This window comes from Scaptodrosophila lebanonensis, unplaced genomic scaffold (genome assembly GCF_003285725.1).
Source record: "Scaptodrosophila lebanonensis strain 11010-0011.00,11010-0021.00 unplaced genomic scaffold, SlebRS2 tig00000089-arrow-pilon, whole genome shotgun sequence".
Classification (NCBI taxonomy): Eukaryota; Metazoa; Arthropoda; class Insecta; order Diptera; family Drosophilidae; genus Scaptodrosophila; species Scaptodrosophila lebanonensis.
The window spans coordinates 1,495,091-1,510,771 of record NW_022060565.1 but is presented as its reverse complement, the minus strand read 5'-3'; the positions used below and the strand labels follow the sequence as shown (position 1 = coordinate 1,510,771).

Sequence of the window (15,681 nt, the reverse complement as noted above, 5' to 3'; positions counted from 1 at the left end):
TCTCCCTAATATAGATATACTTAGAGTAAGTATAAGTCGCCAAGTAGAAAAGAATTCTCAATTGAAATTGAGAATAGCCCCTCCCCGTTCCGCCCGCATTTATAATCAAATAGCCTGTCTATGGGTATTGTGCTCAAATTTGCTTTATTTGTTGTTGGTTTTGTTGTTTTTGTAAGATTTTTCTTTTTCTTTTATTAATTATAAATACATTTAATAAAAAAAACCTAAATAATGTAACACGTAGTTTATGTATATTTAAAAGAAAGAAAAATATTTTCTTGTATATATGCGTAAGTGAAATTAACAACCAGAGAAGCTAACCAACCATGTAGTGCTAACCAGCTGGTAATTTCGATGATTAACTGAAGTCGACTGGAAGTTCCAGTGCCTATGACTGCGAGTGTGACTGTGGATGTGGATGAGAATGTGGATGTTGCTTCTGATTTTCGTGGACGTGCTTGTAGTCCTCGTCCATTGGTGGGCCAGAGGCGGCTGCCCGCGCCGCCACTGACCCCTGTAGCTCCTACTAGCACTTGCGTTTGGGTGTACGCCTCTTAACGCCACAATTGTCCACCTTTTTGCTACCCTTGGCAATGGCCAATAGCTTGACCAGCTTCTTGTGCGAATCGCCCACGATCCAGCCGTGCTTCTGATACTGCTCGCTGTCATCGAAGTCCTTCTCTTGTTCCTGTTCCCCTTGGGCCGCAGCATCGATTCGACCAAAGTCATCATCGCTGGACGAGGACCAATAGTAGAGTTGTTTCTCAGTCGCAGGCCGTTTGCGACGTGCCGGCGATTGACGATTCGCTTGAGATTTTCGTTTACATTTTAGATTTTTGTTGCTGCTGCTGATATTGTTGTTGTTATTGTTGTTGTTTCCCCCCTTGCTGCTGCCAGCTACAGGAACTAGGCCAGCACCACCACCGACATTGGCAGTGGGCCGCTTCAGTTTGGCGGACAAATGGGCGGAATTGCCAAAGCCACCCCCACCACCCGCCACAGGGGCTGGAATCTCGGCCAGCTGCGGTTCGCTGCTGGTGCCGCCGATGGGAATTGAGGAGCTCAGGCTATTGTAATGATTTGTCGCGGGCTTAAGTTCCTCCGTAACAGACGTGCCAGCATCCGTCGCATAGGATTCGGATTGGGTGCGACTGCTGTCGCCGCCAGTTGCAGCTCCTCTACGTGCTGGATGCTGCTGTTGTCGTCCCCTTCGGGTTCTTTGACTATTCCGTGCCTTGTTCAGATAATTCTGGGTAATGTCCGTGCCTTCGAAACTCGTCTCTCGATGCTGTTGCTCCGCAGTGGCTCCATCGGTAAGTCGCTCGCTTACATCCGTGAGGCTTCCATGGGGACTGGGTAGCGGGTTGGCCTGCTCCTTGTTCCGCTTGCGCCGTGAGGTCGAACGATGGTGATGTGGTTCTGGCTCGAAATCTAGTTCCGGTTCTACAGACACCTTTTGCATCGGTTCCAACGGACGATTTGCCTTGGCAGCAGCTCCGCCACGATTTTGTTTGGCACGCTTTGCTTCCGCTTTCGCTTTCGCTTTCTTCTCAGTTGCCGGAGCCTCATTAACAACAGAACTCTCTGTCGATTGCGTCATCCCGCGTTGCCTGCCCTTTGAAACGTGCTCCACCACCTGTTCCGGCACGTTTACGCTCTTTGCTGGAGCTCGCTGTCTTCCCTTAACATTGACATTGGCGGACTTTTCAGCTCGACTTTTGCGAGCCTGACTGGGTTCTCTCGTGCTCTTTCTCTTGTTGGCTCCTGTGGTCTTAGCCTTTTCACCAGCACCGGCAGATTTATCGCGTGCTCGACTATTGACATCGGGTTTCTTATTAGCTGTGGCCATTGCTGGCTCATGGCTATCACTGGTGTTTGAGAGATTTGTGCTCGTCTTACGTTTGCGTCGCTTCTCCTGCTGCTCCTTCTCCTCAATGAGCGCAATAATGTCCTTGGTGGACAAAAACTCCTCATATTCATCGGAGCTCCATGTCTCTACCAGTTTCTTGGGTCGATTGGTGGCACAGCGACGCTTCGATTTGCGCTGACCCTCATCAATAAGCTTCTCGATTTCCTCAGGACTCATGCCCAGCTCTGTTTGGAGCTTGGAAATGTCTTTGCCTGGCTTTGTATTGGCATTTTTGTTTTGTTGCGTTTTCGCCGAGGACTTACGCCCTGTGGCCGCGGCTCGACTCTTTGTTGCCTTGCCAGATCCCTTAGCGGAGGAGGCCACATGCGGTGACGGCGGTACAGGCGGCGCAGGCATGGCCAGCGTTGCTGCTGTTGCAGCGGCTGCAGCAGCGGCTGCAGCAGCGGCGGCAGCCGCTGCGCTTACAGCGGGCACTGGAGGCGGCACAAGCTTGTTGCTGACATTAATGACCCCTTCTGGGGTGTGCTGCCAGTTTTCATTCTCAGGCGCTAATACGGGCTCAAAGTCCGTGAATTGCTTGGCACGCACTGTCGACGTAGTTGGGGCAGTGGTTGGTGTTGCTCCAACACCGCCGCCACGCAACTCATCAAAGATCTGATCGAGATTTGCCTTGGGAGGGGCTGGAGGCATGAGGTTTGGTTGCTGTTGTTGTTCCCTGGATATACCGACGCCCTTTAACTTAACAGCGCTCATGACGCCGGTAGATGCCATGCCGACACTAACGCCCAGACCGGCTCCACTGCTCTTGGCCTTGGTACTGGCATTCTTGAAGATTCTGCCCATGATTAGGGATTTGTTCTCAAATGTCTTGGCTGTGGCGCGACTGGAGTTGCTGGTACTGCTGCTGTTGCTGCTGTGCTCCGAAGAAGAGCTGCTGGATGAGGAATGTTTGGTGGCCAGCTTTTCGTTGCTCAACTTCACGCTGTTTTCATCGTCACAGCTCAAGGTGCCGAAGTCGTAGTCGTCGCGATCCGAGTAACTGGCGGTGGACACGCTATTGTTGTCGTCCGTCAGCAGATTGATGCTCGCCTTGGGCTTCTGGAACGTGATGGTCTCCTTCTCCTCGAGTCCAATATTCTTGAATGGCCGCTCTGGTATGATGATTTTATTTTGTGGTGCCGAACTATGAAGCAAGACGCTGCTTGCTGCAGCCGCTGTTGCCGTCGCCTTAATCATCGAAGCATGCATGATGGTTTTCGATGAGGTGGAGCTTTGATTCTCGTTGGGTTTGCTCAGCGCCGGCGTTGACGCATACTCATTGGGATGCGCTCGCTTTTCATTGTGCTGCTCCGAGGTCGTTGGCGTTACGGCTGTTTGCGGCGTAGCCGGTGTCGGTGTGGCATCCGTAATCGGGATAAATTCACGCGAATTTGGTTTCTCGCTGCCCAGCGCAATGTCTGCGAGCTCTGTAAGTTTGCAAACGGCACGCGATTTGGTCTCCAGCTCGCGTTGTATGGTCAGATCAATGTTCACATTCTCATAGCCTTTCATGGCCGCCTTGGTCTTAAAGCGGGACGTTGTGGTCGTTATGTTGGTTACAGCAGAAAATTGAGATAAGGCAGAATAGTTGGGAGATAGACGATTATTGCTGCAAGGTATAATAAGTGAGAAAAATATTGGTTATGACACCGTTTTAAAGGACATTGTATACAAAAAGCTCTAGCTCTAATCTTTAAGTAAATAAGGCATCTAAGGAAGTGGTGAGGTTCCTCGATTCAATAGAGAGATATTCAATATAAATATGCATTTCCTTTTCTTTGTGAGTGGTAAAACACTTGATCCGAGATTAGGAATGCTGTTGAATGTTTCTAAAAGTGTTCTCATGAATACTATAAAATTCCTTGATTAAAAAGGAAGATATTCAATATACAAGTACATATGCATTTCCTTTTTTTTGCGAGTTATAAGAGGCTTGACCCGAGACGTAGGACAGCTGTTGAATGTTTCTAAAAGTGTAGTCTAGGATGATCTTTGAGTAATGAAAGCATGTTTCTTAATATTCTCAAATGTTTTGCAACTGTTCTGTTATCAGGTTGTATTGTCTTTCTGACGATGAGTCTGCACTCTAACAACCCCATTCTTATAATCAACTAATTCAAACGTGTTTACTTACTTTTCGGCATTGACCAATGGCATTGATGGCGGTGGTTGTGGTGGAGGCCCCACCGTGGGCTTGTTAAATGGCGTATGCATGGTGGATGGATTGCGAAAATCGTTGGCACTGCTGTTCTGCTGAATGACTGGCTGATGCGAAACGTTTTGGGCGGGCGGTGGAGGTGGTGATGAAGGAGGTGACGAAGGTGGCGATTGCGGCGACGGTGTCTGCGGGTTTTGTGCATGAAACACTGTTGGCTTGATAGCAGCTATCGTTTCCTGCTCAATGGGTACAAAGTGATCGGAAGCTGGGCGCACAAGCTTGCGTGTAGCATTTACGATCACAGTTGGCGGCTTGAGCACACTTTCGACGACTGGGGGTATTGGTGTTGCGGGCTCCGCCGGTGTGGTTGGCACAGAAGTTGATGGATATATCTCGTTGTGCAACGGGTCCTCCAGCTGTGGCGTTGCCGGGGGCAGGTTGAGACGGGGCGTCTCTGCGCTCTTTAAGATATTGCAGCACTCGTAGAAAAGACGCTCATCCGGATTGAGGTTCAGACGCGAACTCAGCTGGCTTACATCTTTGTTGCCTGTTTGATGGGATTGCTGCTGCTGTTGTTGTTGTTGCTGCTGCTGCTGTTGGCTGTCGTGGAGCCGCAAACTGGCCTCGGTTATGACATGTGCGCCCTGGGCCTGTGGTTGGGCAATTGCTTCAGCTGGAGTCGGTGACATGGACTTGGAGCGACGGCGCAATGTCGATTGCATTAGGACCGAGGCGCGGTTCTGCTTAATGTTTGATATGGGCGTCATACTCACATAGCAATTGTTCACAACGGGCGTGGTAGGTGTGGCAGGCGATGGGGAAGCTGTCTTGGCACCCAACGGGGATGAGGTCGCCGTTATCGGCATTGTTGTTGGCATATGCTGATTACTTTTGCTCTGCAAATACTCCTGTTCCGACAGCTTGGAGACGTGGGCCAAGGTCATATTGTGCTTGGATAACGACGTGGCCGTAAAGAAGGTCTTTTTACACAGCTCACACTCGAATTTCTCGCTCTCCAAGTCACCGACACGTCGTGTCGAGCGCTTTTTAGGTCGTCTGGTGAGCAATACACTGCGGCGTCTTCGTCGACGCCTGCCACGACCGCCACGGCCCAAGTCTTGGGAGTAGCTTGTATACACGCTCATTTCATCGTCCAGATCCATGTCCATTACCTCGGTGTTAGTGTTTTCATCGCAGATAGAGCCAAAGTTTGAGTGATCATCGTTGAGATTCGGCGCACTGCGAACGCTCATAGAGGTAGGTGGACGATAGAATTTGCTGTTCGAATCATCCTGGTCATGCTCCTGATCCAATTCGAATTCATCGTTGGCAAACTCAAAGTCTTCATTGTCAGCCGACATGATCTTTTCATTTACATTCTTGGCGATTTCAGTGAGATAGTTGTCCTCCTCCAGATCGCCAATTTCCGTCTTATCAGCACCCTTTGCAGGAGCCGTTGTTGCTTTCGCTGATGTCGCTGTCGTTGCCTGTCGTTCCTCCTTATGTATATTCTTATTGAGTCGCGGATCACGGCTATAGGTGGGTGCTGCCGCAACTGCCGTGGTTGCCGTAGTCGGTGTCGCAGCCGTTGATGTTCCCTCGTTGGCAAGAGCCGATTTTGAGGCCTGCTGCTCCTTGGCCGCTGTGGCCAGTATGCTGGGGCGCAAAATAGGTGTGCTATTTGCAGCCACACCGGCCTTCTCCGTTTTGGACCCGCCCATGCTTTTGGCCTTCAACTGCTTTTCTATGCCAATGGAGAAGGACTCTAGTGACGATTTCAACAAGCTTATATTCTCGTTGGCCAGCGTTGCGGACTTGCCACGTCCTCGCCTATAGTAGGCGCTCTGCCTCCGCTTGGGTCTGCCGCGCGTGCTTGTAGGTGTGGTCGTCAAAACAGATTCTTCCTGGGCCTTGAGCTCACCTTTGCTGCGCTTCGTATCGCTAGCTTTCGCAGCACTCGCCTGTGGGGCCAGCGCAGCATTTCGCTTTGTACTAGACATAAGCAGCATGCCCGTGAGCAGAAGATCTTCGCTTTTTTCGTATGCCAAATTCTCTAGCTTCTTTAAGTTATCACGACGTGCATTGTCGATCTTAAAACTCTCTAGCAGTTGATCGGCTACGATCGCAGCCAGTTCGTTCTTGCGTCGGCGACGCTGCTTTTTCTTGGGGTCACTAACGGCGCTAGCCACACTGGCACTGATGCTGCTCGCTGTGGCACTGCTGACCTCTGCATCGTGGGACTGGGGTTGTTCGGTGGTTGTCGCAACTAGACCAGATGCAGCAGTTGGCGCCACATTCTCCGACTGTGCCAGGCTATGAAAACCAGAACTGGTGTTGTTGTTGAGATTGCTGCTGTGCTCCTCACATAAGGAGCTGCAGTTTGTCTCTTGCATGGTAGGCCCCTCCTTGGTCGGTAAGTCTGCCTGTGTGCAGACGGCGGTGGTACTGTCGCTTAGACTGCTGCACTCTGTCGGCGGCACCGCAGGCGTGCTGCTGCGAGGCGCTACAGCGGGCGCTACCGAAATGACGGACACAGCCACCGATGGTGCGGATGCGGGCGGCAGTTCGTGAATCGCTTCAGTGGTTGGCTGTGGCGCACTGGGTTCAATTTCGACTTGCTTGGACATAGCTGGTGGTGGTGTTGCCTCCTTATGTTGACTAGAGTGCTCCGGTTGCGGCGCATCCAAAGATGGTTGCAACACCGGCTTGGTTGCCGTGACAGGAACTGTGGGAACTGTGGCCAATTTTTCCGGCGGTTGTTCCAACGTCGGTTCTTGAACTAAGTTCGCGTTCATTGCTGTTGCAGCAACACCTTGGTTATTGTCCATGTCTGGCATTTTTATGCACGGCGTCAACACATCCATTGGCTGCAAGGGGACCTGCACTACACTGGGTGCCACCTCGGCAATGAGCAGGGCCGAGCGGCAATCAATGGTCTTGGAGCGCATATTACGCTTCTTTGGTGTTAAATTCTTGGAGAATGCCACCGGTGGTACCTGCTCTAAGACAGTAGTAGCAGGCATAGCTATAGGCAACTGTGGTGCAGGTTGTTGTCCTGTAGGCTGTTGTGGTTGCAGTGGTGGTGGTTGCTCGGAAATAACGGAGGAGAAAGGCATTCCTGTCGTGTCCGTGCTTGCGATGCAATTGTTCCGTGTCATATGTTTAAGGGGAGCAGTTGCCGGGGTCGGAGGAATTTCCCGCACCGTGATTGCGCATTTTGTGGGCGCTACATCTATATTACTGGGCACCACCCCATCCTCATCGTCGTCCGGCAAGCTTGCCTGTACAGCCAAAATCACTGAATTGATGGCGTCGTCAATGTGGTTGTTAATGACCTCATCCATTTTGGGGCAGGATTTAACCGAATGTTTTGCACTGCCGTCCTTCTTGCTGGCTATCTCCTTGCCAGTCTGCGCCTCCTGTTGCTGTTGTTGCGTTTTGTTGCTGCTTCCAGCTCGTTTCTTTGCCGGGTTTTTGGCTGTAACAACTGGCGCGGAAGCCGCAACGGGAACCAATGGTAAAGGCACCACAGCCGATGTAGCCGCTCCTGAAGCCACCGTCGCCAATTGTGCAGGGGTAGAAGACATGCCTTCGTTGCCATGTGACGAGGCAGGTGGTACAAATACAACCGGATTGCGTACCTGCGGTATCTTCAGCAGGTCCAGATTGGAGTAAAAGTGTTTGCTGAGCAGTGATTCCGAGGCGGACAGAAGAGCCCCGGACGAGGGAAGAGACGGTACCACAGGCTCTCCACGCACCAGTGGCAGTGGCATATCCTGTGCCAGGTTCATAACGGGCGCTGGCTGCGGCGGCAGCCCCATTCCAGCACTGGTGGTAGAGGAAGCGGAAGTTGCCACGACAGGCTTGCGCTGCGTTGACTTTTTTGACAAATCCAGTGGCTCCATTTCGTCCAGGATAAGCAAATTACGCGCCTCGAAACCACAGATGGTCTGACGACGCGCTGGCATGTTGGACCGCGTTTGGGCGACTCCCGCCGTGTCTGCCCCTGGTGGTTGTTTACGTACGTTTCTATTGCTGGTCAAATTCAACGGCTCCATGCCATAGTTAGCTGCACTGATGGCTGTAGGAGGCGCCAGGACTGTGGGAGGAGTCGCCTGTGATAGTGGTGGCGGCAGTGGTGGTGCCAACACATGTGCGCCCACTGTTTGGTTTAATGGCACATGAGGGGCAGCTGCTGGTGCTGCTCCAGGCAGGGAAGTGAGCGCCACACTCGGTGCTGAGGCGGTACTGCCTCCGGCGTTAGTTGACATGTTCAATTTATCAAAGGACAACGGTGGCAATTGCATAGACGGCAGATTCAAATGCGCAGAAGTGGCTGCAGCAGCAGCAGCAGCTGGCAAATATAATGGCAGCTTTGGCATAAGATTCATCGGAACGGCCACTGGCGCGGGTGCTTGAGCAGGCAGGGGCATGGCGACTGGTACCGATGGCACGGTGGGTATAGGCAACGCAACAGGAACAACAGGCACTGCAGGCATAGTCCCCCCTGCCGCAGAAGATTTTTTGGATAGGCCACTAGCCAAAGCTGGGGTCAGCTGGTCAGCCCCAACGGTGGTTGGGATGGCGGCCACGGTTGGATATTGCTTGAGAGCCGCGAGCGAGACCGCCGTATGTTTTAGCTGCATTAAGGCCGGTGCCGCCGTGGCTGAAGTTGTGGGTGTCTGAGGTAGTGGAACCACCATCTGCTTCGCCGCCGCTTTGGTTGTAGTGCGCCTGGTAGGCGTAGCAGCCACAACAGGCAGTGGCACAGGCACAACCGCTACTATCGGCGGCTCCTTTGTGGGAGTAAGGAGCGGCTGCTTGGACTCCGGTAATTGCTCGATTGAAGGCTTCACCTGTTCACCAGGGTCAGTTGCGGGAGCATCCAGTTTGATAATGCGTCTCGATATGGCTTTGCGTTTTGGCGTCTTGGGATGCTGATCTGCGGGCTCCAGGTGCGGCAGCGTTGGCTTTGGTTGCTCTTTTAGGGGCTCAGGCGTCAAGTCGTGGTTCAAGTTGAACTCGAGGTTGCATGCAACAAGCTGTGGGGCTGGCTGCTTCGGCTGCTCAGTCTTAAGTTTCTCCTCCAGTTTGCCAGTTAACATGGCAATGCAGTCGCTGATGCGCTTGCTGCGCTTCACGCCGGTGCTGGGTGGTGTCGGCACGATGGGAGTCCGACTGGCAAGGCCACTGTTGATGGGTGTGGTCGTGTTCGTGGTCGGTGCAGAGGCTGGTGCTGGCGTGGTCGGTGGTGTCGGCATTAGATTTTTGTTCGGCGATGCCGGCTCTGTGGCAACCTGTTTTGCCGCCCCATGCTGCTTATGCTCATCGGCCGCGCGGCGCTGCTGCATGCGAGTTATGGCCATGCCAACGCCATCAACATTGTCCTGATCTATGAGAGTATTCGATGATGGTAGTGGTCCTGGCGCTGGTGCTAGTGCTGGTGCTGGCTGTGAATTTTCTTTGGGAGATCTGGGTGACGCCTTGATGGCGGCGCCAATGCCGGCAGTGCTTGATTTGGGATCATTACTCTTAGCGTCTCTCTCCTTGGTCGATGGATTGGTGTTGTGGCTGTTAACACCGGGCCGGGCTGCGATTGCAGCGGCTGCATCCGCCCCAGCCCCCTCATCTTTAGCGGAAATCTCTGTGGAAGACTTGTTGGCATTTGTGTTTGCGTTTGAAGTTAAGGTTGAGGTGGTCCTGAACGTGTTGGTGGTACTTGTGAGCAGTTCGCTCTTCTTACGACTCGACAGCTGCTGCTGAGCTCGCCTGTGCCTTTGCTGCTGCTTCTGTTGTGGATTGGCCAGTTCCTGTTGCTTCTTTTGCTGTACACGAACCTTGGCGCTACGAACCAAAAGCGCTTGGGAAACTTGGCGAGCACGAGTGGTGCGTAGCACATGTTGATTGTATAGCTTTTTGGAGCTACTGCTGCTGGTGGTGCTACCTCCACGTGCCACTACCAACTTGTTTTTCTTCGATTTTTTCGCCTTCTTAGCCTTGGTGTCGGTTGGAAAGATTTTCTTGCAAACACGCTTGGCTGGCAGGTTTTCCAGCATTTTTCGTATGGATTCGGCTGCAAAGAAAATTAAAAAGTAAAGACGTGATTTCATTTATTAAACTCGAGCAGACATTCATAATACAGGCAGCAAGAAAAGAAACGTTCTGTAACGACAGTGAAGGATATGTAGTATGTACATATATCCACATCAGATGGTCCTGCAAAGTGTGCTGACCTTAGCTCGTTATAGTCTTGCAGATAAACCCCCTTAAAAAAATACTACGTATTACTTAATTTTTCCAGGCCTTCATATTAAATATTTTTTTAATCCACTTGGCAAGCCCTAAGCTGCCACTACAAGACCTACAAGAACTACAAGAACTTCCCAACTAACTCTATTTCTAGCCGTCTGTCTAGCTGTGTGGATAATATCTGAAGGATGGTCCGCCGCCAGGTTGATGGCCGTGACCGAAGTAGTTTCTGTAATCATGTGATTGTTAATCGAACTGATGATTGGCCAGATGCGACTATGGAGGGTATGTATAACCCAATCAATAGTTTTAGAATTCACAATATGGCACATTAATATAAATTCGATGTGCTCTATATACCAGAAGTCTTTCACCTCCTAACATTGGATATGTTGTAGATCTCACAAAAAACAGATCTTAAAGTTGGACAAACTTTTGAAAAAATTGGGTATCCTATATCTATATAAATTAGGATTCTTACATTTGTTAAATACTTCGGCCTCGGAAATCTTGTAATTGCAAAATCGAAACCTAGGTTTGAGGAAAGTAATTCTTCTTTGGCGTGGGACCGTGTGGTTTCCCTTTTTATTATTTTTGCAACCCTATTTACAAATTACACTTACCATCACTAGGTCGCTGACGCGGCGGCGTCTTAGTCTTGGAGAAGTTGGAGCCACTCTCCTCGGTGTCGTTGGACAACTGATGCTGATGATGCTCGTTGAGAGGCATGGATTTGACACACTTTTTGGCCTTTCGCAGCACGGCAAAGTGTTTATTGCACGGCCGTCGTTTTTTGGAGCCGCAATAGTAGCGATATTTGCGCTTCTTGGCTAGTGACCAAATGTAATCACCGGAGCAGTCAAGCATATGACGATAGAGATCCATGAGGCCGCTGCATTTGCGTCCGCATTTCGTGCAGCTGGACGATGTGTTGCCGGAGGTTGTGGACTGCGAGTTCGAAGAAGAGGAGCAGGAACTGGCAGATTGCTGCTGCTGACTATGTTGCTGCAGTGGCTCCTTGGTGGTAGTGGTGCTCGTGTTGGTGCTGCTACTGTTGCTATTGCTGCAGTTGCTCTGACTGCGTTGCGTTTCCTGCTCTCGATCCCGTTCTTGCTCATGCTTTACCTGCTGTTGCATGGAACGGGAACGCGGCGTGCTCGTTGACGAGCTGCTGCTGCTCCAGGGCATGCTATGTGATGGCGAGGCATTCTGTAGCTCCACCAATGCGCCCACCTTTGTATCTGTGGTGTCTCCATCATCAGGCGAGCTGCTGGCATTAAGCGTTGGCGTCAGACCCGCTGCCACGGGTGAGCAGGTGGAGCACGGTGAGCAGCTAACCGCCGGCGGTGTGCCCATGCCGTGATCAAAGGATTTCAATCGACAACTATTGGAAAGCGATTGCACGCTATCCGACGACTCTTCCTCTGCCACACTACGCTCTTGCTTGTGCGGCCACCCGGCAGCATTTGTCTGACCATACATGGCCGATGAACTGTAGCTGTGGTCTGCATCGTAGCGTTTCAACGCTCGCTTGGGTATGAACAGGTGACGCAATAGATTTCCCGCAAGTAGCTCCCGTCCCACAACCTCGTAGTGTGTTGAATAGATGTGCGAGTGTCGAAACATCTTGTGCTCCTCTAAAGACTTAAGCTTATCAAACTTGGCGCCACAACAGACACATAGATAGCAACGTGGACGTGCCCACTCCCCACTCAGAACGATCTTACGTATTGGCTGTGTCGCTTGAGCGCGTGGCTGAAGCTGCAGTAACGACAGAAAACTCTCGTCGGCGAAACTCTGCGTCATTAGGTCGCCCATGGAGCTGTTATCGCCGTCGAGGAGCTCACGATTAGCATTCGGCTCGCCAAACTCATCGCTTTCACACTTAATGATAGCCTGCTCGTTCTGCTCCAGTATAATATGCGGCAGCAGACGAAAGTCCAATATTAAATTCAACTGGTCCATCAGGCGTTGCTTCTCCTCACGCGTGCGCTGTTCAAAGGATGTGGAACAGGTCGCTACGGCCACCGCAGCTGCGCTTGCTGCTGTTGCTGTTGTTACAGTAGATGTTGCTGTTGTGCAAATGCTTCGATGCATATCAAACTTTTGCCGCATGGTCAATTGCGTCCACATGTCCAACTTCGACAGATCTCTCAGACCGACAAACGGTTGCTTAATTTTCTTAACCATTTTGCCACCCTCATTGACTAATTTGAATTTTTTCACATAGTCCCATTTCCATTTCCAGGAATGCTTCGTATGCGGACGTCGGTATTTGGCTAACGGCAGTGTCTCTACATTGCCATACTGCTCGGCAGTGAGCAGTGTGGGATAAGCGGTATTGATGGCCAAATTTGTGGCCGCATGTATGGCAGTATCAAAGTTGGCGTTACCTTCCAAGCTGGTCGTCTGATATTTTACATATTTGGCCAGCATTAGGGTGGATGTTGTGCTCGCGGAGTCCTCGCAATGCACACGCAACTTTCCGTCAAGATAATGCTGTAGATTGTTGCGCACATTGAGGACAACATCCTTGTAGAAATTATCATCGAATATATAGGATAGTACATCCGATCTGGTGGGCATACGGAACATGGCATCGTTATTGTTGCTTTGTTGCTGTTCCAGCTGTTGATGCAGTGACTGTGCAGGCTGTTGGTGCTGCTGGTGGGGCTGCTGCAGCTGTTGCTGCATTTGGAGCTGCGACTGACGCATCGAAGACGCGCGACTACTGCTGCGTGGCTTACAATTGAGTAAATTGCCAACGACTGCTGATGATGTTGCTATTGTGGATGATGATGCTGATGTTGCTGCTGCTGCTGCTGCTGCTGCAGCGGCGGCTGCAGCCACAGCTGCCTCATGCTTGGACTTAAGAAGCATGTCCGATATGGCACAATTGGCCTTGCTTTCGCGACGCAGCCTCGCACTACGACTGCGATTATTCGGCAATCGATTCTGGGTGAGACCCAAACGTAACAGCACTGGCTCATCGGCACCAATCATGGCATTGCAATTTGACGCCTGATTGTTGCTACTGTTGCTGCAGCTGTTGTTGTTACACGCATCGGAGCTATTACTGCTGCTGTTGCTTTTCTGCAGACGCAGTTTGGCGCGTCGCTCCGATTTACGTTCGTTGTTGTTGCTGTTGGCAAGGGAATAGCTATCTTCCTCATTATTGTTGGCTGGACTGCAGCTATTGCGTTTAAGAACCTCATCCGCATGCATCTTGTGCTTGTGCTTGACCAACTGCTCATTGTCCTGAAACCGCAGCATGCATAGCTTGCAGCCAAAATATTTGTCCGCATGTCGCTCCGTCATATGCAAAAATAATTCCTCTAAATGCTTGGCCGGCAAGCAGACTTTCTGCTGTTGATGTTGTTGCTGCTGCTGATTTTGTTGTTGATGTGGCTGTTGTTGCTGGTTCAGCGATTGCTTGAATTTTGTGGAGCAACAATGCATACAACCGGGAAAATTACGGGCCTGTAAACTGCTACCGGCATTCACGTTTGTGGTGGGCAACTGGACGTTGCGTCCACTGCAGCGCCGCTCCTTGCGCTCCGTATGAAATTTCTCCACATGCTTTATTTGCATCTTATTGGAAGCGAACTTCTTATCACAGTACAAACACAATACTTTTATAAAAGCTGCCGCCGCCGCACAGTCATCAAGAGAGCGCTCCTCATCATCCAGTTGTTGCTGCTGCTCCACTAATGACTTCTCCAGTTTACATGGCTTGTTGGTCATTAGCTGCAGCTTCTCAACGAGGCGTGGCAGCCGATCCAGGGGCAAGCTACAGACCAAGGACACCGCAGCAACTGAGCATGAGGCAAATGACGGTTGCGCATAGTCCTCGCCATCCTCGTCGGTAGCAGCTATGGCTGCTGAAGTGACAACATCGTCAGCAGCATCGCTCTGAAAATTATGATTACGCTTCTTACGCGATGATGGATTTTTTGCATGCGTTCCAATTGGCAACGCACTTGGTACTGTGTTGGTGCAAGATGGACTGCTGCTGCTCCTGTTACTATTCCTGTTACTGTTGCTGTGACTGCTGCTGCTGCTATTACTGTTGGTGCTGTTATTGTTGCTGCTCTTCTTGCCATTAAATTGCTGCTCCTCTGACAATTTGAAGCCGCGGCGTAAGCCGAAGCGCGACATTGTCTTCATTTAGAAGATATCGTTGCTCTCTCAGTAAGATTCGTTGAAGTGTATTGGTGAATTGGTGTGTATATGATATCTGAAAGAAACAAAATAAAAACACACATTTCGCATATGTAATTGTATGAATGTATGTACATATATACTACGTATATCTATGTATGTATGTAATTGCAGGTTGAAACTTTACGTATCGCACATGCACCGCATATAATCTTATACAAATGTATGTATGTATGTGCATATGTTTGTTAGCCTCTGTTTCTGTGTGTGTGTGTGGTTGCGTTAAAGTGGTGTGTGCGTGTGTGTGCTTCTCTGTATCTGTGTGTGCGTGAACAATTGAAATATCGTCTACACCCAGCGGTCATTTAATATGCCTACATTGCATGCAGCATCAGTAGCAAAATCAAAATACTATGAATGATTAATAAAGGGAGAGACATAAACAAATTATGATGGCATTACATTTGTTGACTAGACCACAACAACAAAAACGGCATATAAACAAAACTACACATACACACACATGTACATACATACGAACGCATGCACACACACAAATACATACACACTTCAAAACATACATAATATTAATTATACAATAAACATTTTGATGCGCTCCCTCCAACAAAAAAAAGACGAAAAAAATGAAGTTGAAAAAAAAAACTCACCCGTGCCCGTTCCACCGTTTGTAATTCGTTTTGCCCGTCGTTTGCCGTTGCCGCTGCTTTGTAACTAGCTCTGCCTTGCAGTTTATTTCTCCCCTTGTTTTTGATATTCGGTTTTTTTTACTATGTTGAATGGCTTTAGTTATTTATGGCGTTGCTGTCGCCTGCAGTTGGTATTGCACTTATTTTAATTCCGAATTCCAATTCCGAATGTTAAGAATGTTGTCTTAATTTACAAACGAACGGCATTTCATTATTATTATGTACTTATTTTTCCACCCTAACAACTGCGTTAGGAGGTATCTAACGTTTAGCCCAAATCGATGCGTGCGTAGAGCAGAACAGTGGCAGAAGCAGCAGGACACAGCGACGGGCGAGGAAAGCAGCAGCGCTGAACGATTTTTCTCTTGCACAAGCGTATTCGGGTAAAACATTTCTTCGCTATCCCAAATGAATGGGCTAATCTAATATTTCACTAATTTATCTTCACACAAAATCATCGCACAACACGCATACATATTAGATTCTCAAAATAAATG

The 15,681-nt window shown here is 50.0% G+C and overlaps 1 protein-coding gene across 1 annotated transcript; it reads right to left on the bottom strand.

Annotated features, from left to right (window-relative positions):
• Positions 1 to 229: 229 nt before the first annotated feature.
• LOC115626962 lies at positions 230 to 15,638 on the bottom strand. The gene is made up of 5 exons (XM_030522477.1): positions 15,146 to 15,638; positions 10,940 to 14,553; positions 4,044 to 10,140; positions 2,332 to 3,518; positions 230 to 2,277 (listed from the first exon to the last, which is right to left on the bottom strand). The coding sequence occupies exons 2-5, from the start codon at positions 14,481 to 14,483 to the stop codon at positions 527 to 529; spliced, it is 12,579 nt and encodes a 4,192-aa protein (XP_030378337.1). The 5' UTR covers positions 14,484 to 14,553; positions 15,146 to 15,638; the 3' UTR covers positions 230 to 526.
• Between the last annotated feature and the right edge of the window lie 43 nt (positions 15,639 to 15,681).

What these genes read in the sequence shown, in the direction of transcription:
- LOC115626962 (XM_030522477.1), bottom strand. Translation starts at nt 14,483, where the DNA reads ATGAAGACAATGTCGCGCTTCGGCTTACGCCGCGGCTTCAAATTGTCA. An exon ending in GCGTCAGCGACCTAGTGATG is followed by an intron (nt 10,141 to 10,939) that starts GTAAGTGTAATT and finishes TTTTCTTTGCAG; the next exon opens with CCGAATCCATACGAAAAATG. An exon ending in CCATTGGTCAATGCCGAAAA is followed by an intron (nt 3,519 to 4,043) that starts GTAAGTAAACAC and finishes TATACCTTGCAG; the next exon opens with CAATAATCGTCTATCTCCCA.